Source organism: Tamandua tetradactyla, chromosome 9 (assembly GCF_023851605.1).
Source record: "Tamandua tetradactyla isolate mTamTet1 chromosome 9, mTamTet1.pri, whole genome shotgun sequence".
NCBI classification, from domain to species: domain Eukaryota; kingdom Metazoa; phylum Chordata; class Mammalia; order Pilosa; family Myrmecophagidae; genus Tamandua; species Tamandua tetradactyla.
The window spans coordinates 22,873,800-22,879,360 of record NC_135335.1 but is presented as its reverse complement, the minus strand read 5'-3'; the positions used below and the strand labels follow the sequence as shown (position 1 = coordinate 22,879,360).

General features: G+C 31.3%; 1 protein-coding gene across 1 annotated transcript; it reads left to right on the top strand.

Moving 5' to 3' along the window:
- Window positions 1-3,064: 3,064 nt before the first annotated feature.
- LOC143645994 (olfactory receptor 8H1-like) lies at window positions 3,065-4,009 on the top strand. The gene has a single exon (XM_077115076.1). The coding sequence runs from the start codon at window positions 3,065-3,067 to the stop codon at window positions 4,007-4,009; it is 945 nt and encodes a 314-aa protein (XP_076971191.1).
- Window positions 4,010-5,561: the final 1,552 nt, after the last annotated feature.

Sequence of the window (5,561 nt, the reverse complement as noted above, 5' to 3'; positions counted from 1 at the left end):
ACATTCCTTGCTGTAAACAGAGCCAGTGACCCCCATAAAAGCACAGGCAATATGTGGGGAATAGGCTTGGTTTTGCTAACAGGTTGAAGTGGAATCTTCTTGATTGCACACTCACTCAGTTACTAGAATTCTTTCATCTATATTCTGAAGTTTTGATCATGGAGTCACTGTCAATTATTGCTAGTTATAAAAGTTTATCTGGGTATACAGAATCCCCAAGTGTCATAGCTGCAATATTGGTTGTTTAGAAATGATCATAATAATATTAAATGCACTTAAAATATTTTAAGTAGGTGAAGTTTATCCCCTAGAAAAACACTTGCAATATAATGGAATGAGATATGGTTAAAATTTTTAAATAATATTCTTGAAATATAGGGCAAAGGAGGACCAGTCATTACTCCTGGTCTTCTACCTAATTATTTTATTGTTTGAGATGACATACTGGAATCCCACCTATAAATTTCAGCAAAATTATTCATAAATTTAGTTTGAGAACTATCCTCTTTTCAAATTTACTAATATTATTTCAAAGTATAATTAATAGCCTAAAAACTAATTTCAATGCTGTGATGAAAAATCCATGCATGGTGATTTGGAAGTTCATAGGCAAGTCTCATTGAAGTGAAATTAACATAGAACTTTTCCATCTTTCTCTACATTGCATTAAATGCAAAAGACAACTGTTGTTTAATTAGTTATTGCTGGCTATTTGAACTGCAAGAGAACTTTCTTCAGCATTACTGATCTTTGATGCAGTGAAGAATTCTGTTTCCAAAATTAATTAAATGTATAATACAATATTTTTAATATCTTGATCCATATAACCATCAAATTCTCTCCTAAGCTTCTGAGGTCTAAACAGTTTTCCTTGTCTGAGTTGATTATAAAACAACAGAGAATGTTATTTTATTATTACTTATTAATGTAGGGTTCACCAGATACCTTATCTGGTTATGTAGAGATGAAGTCTGTTATTGGCCATAAAGTTAACTATAAATGCTTATTCAACTCAGTGTTAATATTTACTTTCTTCTCTCATATTACTTTAAATATAAGGCAACACACTGCAAAAGTTTCTCAAACATTATTTTTGTTAAAACAACTGTATGCCTGTTGTAAGTGACATTGGTAAAACTGAAAGATGAAACTCCACCAATTTATTTTTCCTTTTGGTGCCACAAAAATGCCCATTCATCAGCTGTTGTACATTCCTAGTAATAAGTTCCTTGTGCTGTACCAGCCAAAACAAAATACGTGTGTGCCTTACAAAAGTCTCATATAACACAGGTCAAAGTGTTTCATATACATGTGAAAATAAAACCAAAACTTTTTGTGAGAATGCAATGTGATAAAAAATACATATATCCATAAGTATACCTAAACATAAACATTATATGCACAAAGGAAACTAATTGGAAGAAAATACATCTGGGGGTTAACAATACTTAATTTTCCTATTTGAATTTTATTGCATTCTAATTTTTTGAAACAGACAATCTTTACTCCAATAATAGTGCACATAATACATATAAAAATGTGTCATTTTGAAAAATGTGCTCTTCTATCCCAAATGGTTAAGCATCTGGCTTTTCAGCCACAGGTTAATTAAGTTTATCTTTAGGTATGCCTTCAATCCCTCTTACCTAATCTTCAATGAAAACATCAGAAATAAGACCAAAATATGTTGCTCAACATTATGTGTTTTCTATGGGGAAAGCAACTCTCTGTTACAAACCTAACATACATTAGTCTTCAAACTCTTATCCTTAGAATCATTCCAATTAACAGAAATTGGTCCCAGAGATGATCAAATGTTGCATTATCAGCAACATTTAATATAAAAAGTGTCATGGGACTATCATGGTGAAAATCAAGAGATACCCTGAACTGCCTGCATTCACAGCAACCTCCTGGGAAACTTGTGAAACCTAATATCCAGGAGAGTACTCTATTTGAACAGGAACTAAAATAAATGTTTAGGTTAGATATTCATGTAAAAAAAGTTAAATGAAAGTTATTTCAAAAGATTTTAATTATTATATTGCTGAAAGTTCTGGCTTCTTAAACAGCTTATGTATTTTTTTGTTCTGTGAGACTACTTCAAGTTGATGAATTTCTAGACAGGTAATGCTGCAAGTAGTTTTTCACTAACTTTGGCTCATGGTAAGTATTCTTGAAGTTAGAGTTTTTTAGTCTATCTGATGCAAAACAAGAATATTATTAGAAGAGTGTGGCAATACATACACATAACATGTAGGCCTTACCTCCCTAAGTATAACTAAGTAAATATATTTCCATTTGTATAAATGAAAATATAGATTTGATGGAGTCAGAGTAATCAAGGGAGTTATATATATCAATATAATTTTTGGAAGAAATTTCATTTTAAATAACCCCTAAAAATGTATCACTTGAAAATTAAGTGCAATGTGTGCATTCTAAAATTAATAACCCCAGTAATGTCACGTTTTAAAATTTTGAACCTGTAATTTCTATTAAATACTATAAGATTTGATAGAACAATAAATGAAGCATTAATCTCCCTATCATTGTTATCTATACATCTTGTATTATTTTTCCATTTTCCTGAAATTATTTTTAAGTATGAATAGAGTGTTATGAACATTATCTTTGGACTCACATATTCTTGGTAGAATCACAGATCCAACATAACTCTTTGTGGTTATGTCTAGATAACAATGTTCTGTGCCCTTTTTATTATCTCAAAAAGATTATGCGCTACTATTACCCATGGTATAATATATTTATCCAAATGAGTAGGTAATAAAAGAAGCATTTATAAAAATGTCAAATTCATTTTAATAATGTGATATATATAATCTTCTATTACATAATATCAAATGATTTATGGCTAATTTAGATTGGACAGTCATGTTCATTCTTTTCACTCAAATTTTGCAAACTACTATTTATTATGAATATGTAGAGTCTAGAAACTTTGTTTTATAAATGCTTTATCATTCACAAAACAGATATAATTTCAAAACATTTATACAAAGTATCACCTTTGATTTCTCAGCAGTTTACAACAGTGAATGCTATGGAAAGTAGGAATAACACAAATGTGCCTGACTTCATTCTTATGGGATTGACAGAATCTGGGGAAATCTGGTGGGTCCTCTTTACACTGTTTCTCCTGATATACCTGATTACCGTGCTGGGCAATGCAGGGATGATACTGATAATTCACCTGGATCTCCAACTTCACACCCCCATGTACTTTTTCCTCAGCCAGCTCTCATTCCTTGACCTCTCTTACTCAACAGTCATTGTACCTAAAACCTTAGAGAATTTGACTTCCAACAAATATATTTCATTTGTGGGCTGTTTCACCCAGATGTCTTTTTTTTTCTTATTGGCTGTCACTGAATTTTTCCTTCTATCTTCTATGGCCTATGACCGCTATGTAGCTATTTGCAGTCCTCTAAACTACCCAACTGTCATGTCCATGAGACTCTGCCATGCCCTCATCACTGGATCCTATATGATTGGCTTCACTGAATCATTAGTCAATCTTATTTACATGAACAGTTTGCATTTCTGCAAATCCAATGTAATTTATCACTTTTTCTGTGATGTAATTCCAATGTTAGTTCTGTCCTGCACAGACACTCATGACTCTGAAATCATGCTATTCATTGTCGCTAGTTTAAATGTACTATTGTCTCTTATCATAATCTCTATTTCTTATGGGTCCATTCTGTCCACTATCCTCAAGATTAACTCCACCTCAGGAAAGCACAGAGCCTTCTCTACTTGTGCCTCCCACCTCTTTGGAGTCACTGTCTATTACAGCACTTCAATCTTTATTTATTTAAAGCCAAAAAAGTCTTATACCTTGGGAAAGGACCAAGTGGCTTCTGTGTTTTATACTATGGTGACCCCCATGCTGAATCCACTCATTTATAGTCTTAGGAACAAAGAAGTGAAAAATGCTCTCATTAGATTCATGCAGAACAGAGATGGCAGGAGACAATTTAAATGATGGGGAGGGTGAATATTTAACCTTACCTTTAGTGTCTTTCCTATTTGAGTATAATTTAATGTCAAATATAAAGATACCCTTTAGTTAATTTGCATTGATTCTGAGCCATCTGTCCTACACCACACATGACCTAGAATATTTTGAAGAATATGTTAGAAATCTGCATAATAATAGAAAGCCATAAAATGTATGCCATCCCTTTGGCCTAAATATATGAGTTTTTAAGAGCAATATGAAAAAAGTTTTGCATCATATTTCAAAATATGTCATATAAATAACCATTTGTGTTCCAATTTCACAGAATTGTATTATGGATAAGACTTTCAGGGGTCATTCCATTTATTTTTTAGAATACAAACATAGCTGAGTCATAAGAAATTCTGCTTTTGACATGTCAATCTAGGGTTTTAGCTCTGTCAGGTTTTTAGGAGATTTCCTCTTGGTAAATCTCAAATTCCTTAAGAGTGAAAAAAAGTGTAAATCCATTGACTTACTCTAAAGATTAAATCAGAGGTTAAATATGGAAAATTTAAGAAAATCCTGTTAATGGGTAACAGGATAATCAGAAAAATTACAGTCTTGCAAAATTTTGAATGTACACTGTTTTGTTATGAACACATTCACTGGTGATTCATAAATACCTTGATGAATTGTGTTAATAAACAAATAGCTAAGAAGGGAAATTAACTTTAAACATTAGTTAGAGAATTGGAAGATATTGTGATAATATTTAGTAATAGCAAAAACTACATGGGAATCCCAAGAAAATTTGATAATCACTTAAAAATATTAAAGAAAATAGAAATATCCTAATTATATTTGATATTTTTTCATGGTCTTCTAGACTACTACTTATTATGTATAGGTTTATATTACATGTATGTTCCACATTTTTTCTCTGTTTTACTCTTTTACAATTATCCTTTTACACATCAGTGTAATGTTTATAATTGCTTTGTCATTTAATGTTGGTAGATGTATCATTTCTTGGTACATAGGTGAGATCAAGACCCTCATCTTGCAATATTTTAATACCTGAAATTATACAAATTCAGCAGATTAAAAATCTGCATGTAGTATCATCTCTTTTGTGTCTACCTGCTAATTATTTGAAGACCTCAGCATTCTGTGATGTATCAATAAGTGCCCCGCATTTCTTTGTTTAAATTAAATGTTACAAAAAAGTGCATCTTGTTGTTTGTTGGTAAATTGCTCAACACATTCTATTATTATGTAGACAATAAGCAGCTCGGGAAATAATTAACTTTTAACTAAATTGAGTGTGCCCTACCATCTTAAAATATAGTCCAATGAGGACTTATGCTGTTATTATGTGTATGTAACAGAAACTTTCAACTACATAAAAGCACTAAACTATTTGCATTTTCCCTCATCCCTATTTGTATCAGTGTATATCATATTTTGTGTAAAATGTGGGCTGAATATTTTTCTGAATTTTTACTTCAAATTCAGCAAAACATGCTGGTTTGCCTCCTTATTTATTTATATATTTATACATGTAGTAATTTTATTTTTATTAGAAATTTAGACG

What these genes read in the sequence shown, in the direction of transcription:
- LOC143645994 (XM_077115076.1), top strand. Translation starts at nt 3,065, where the DNA reads ATGGAAAGTAGGAATAACACAAATGTGCCTGACTTCATTCTTATGGGA.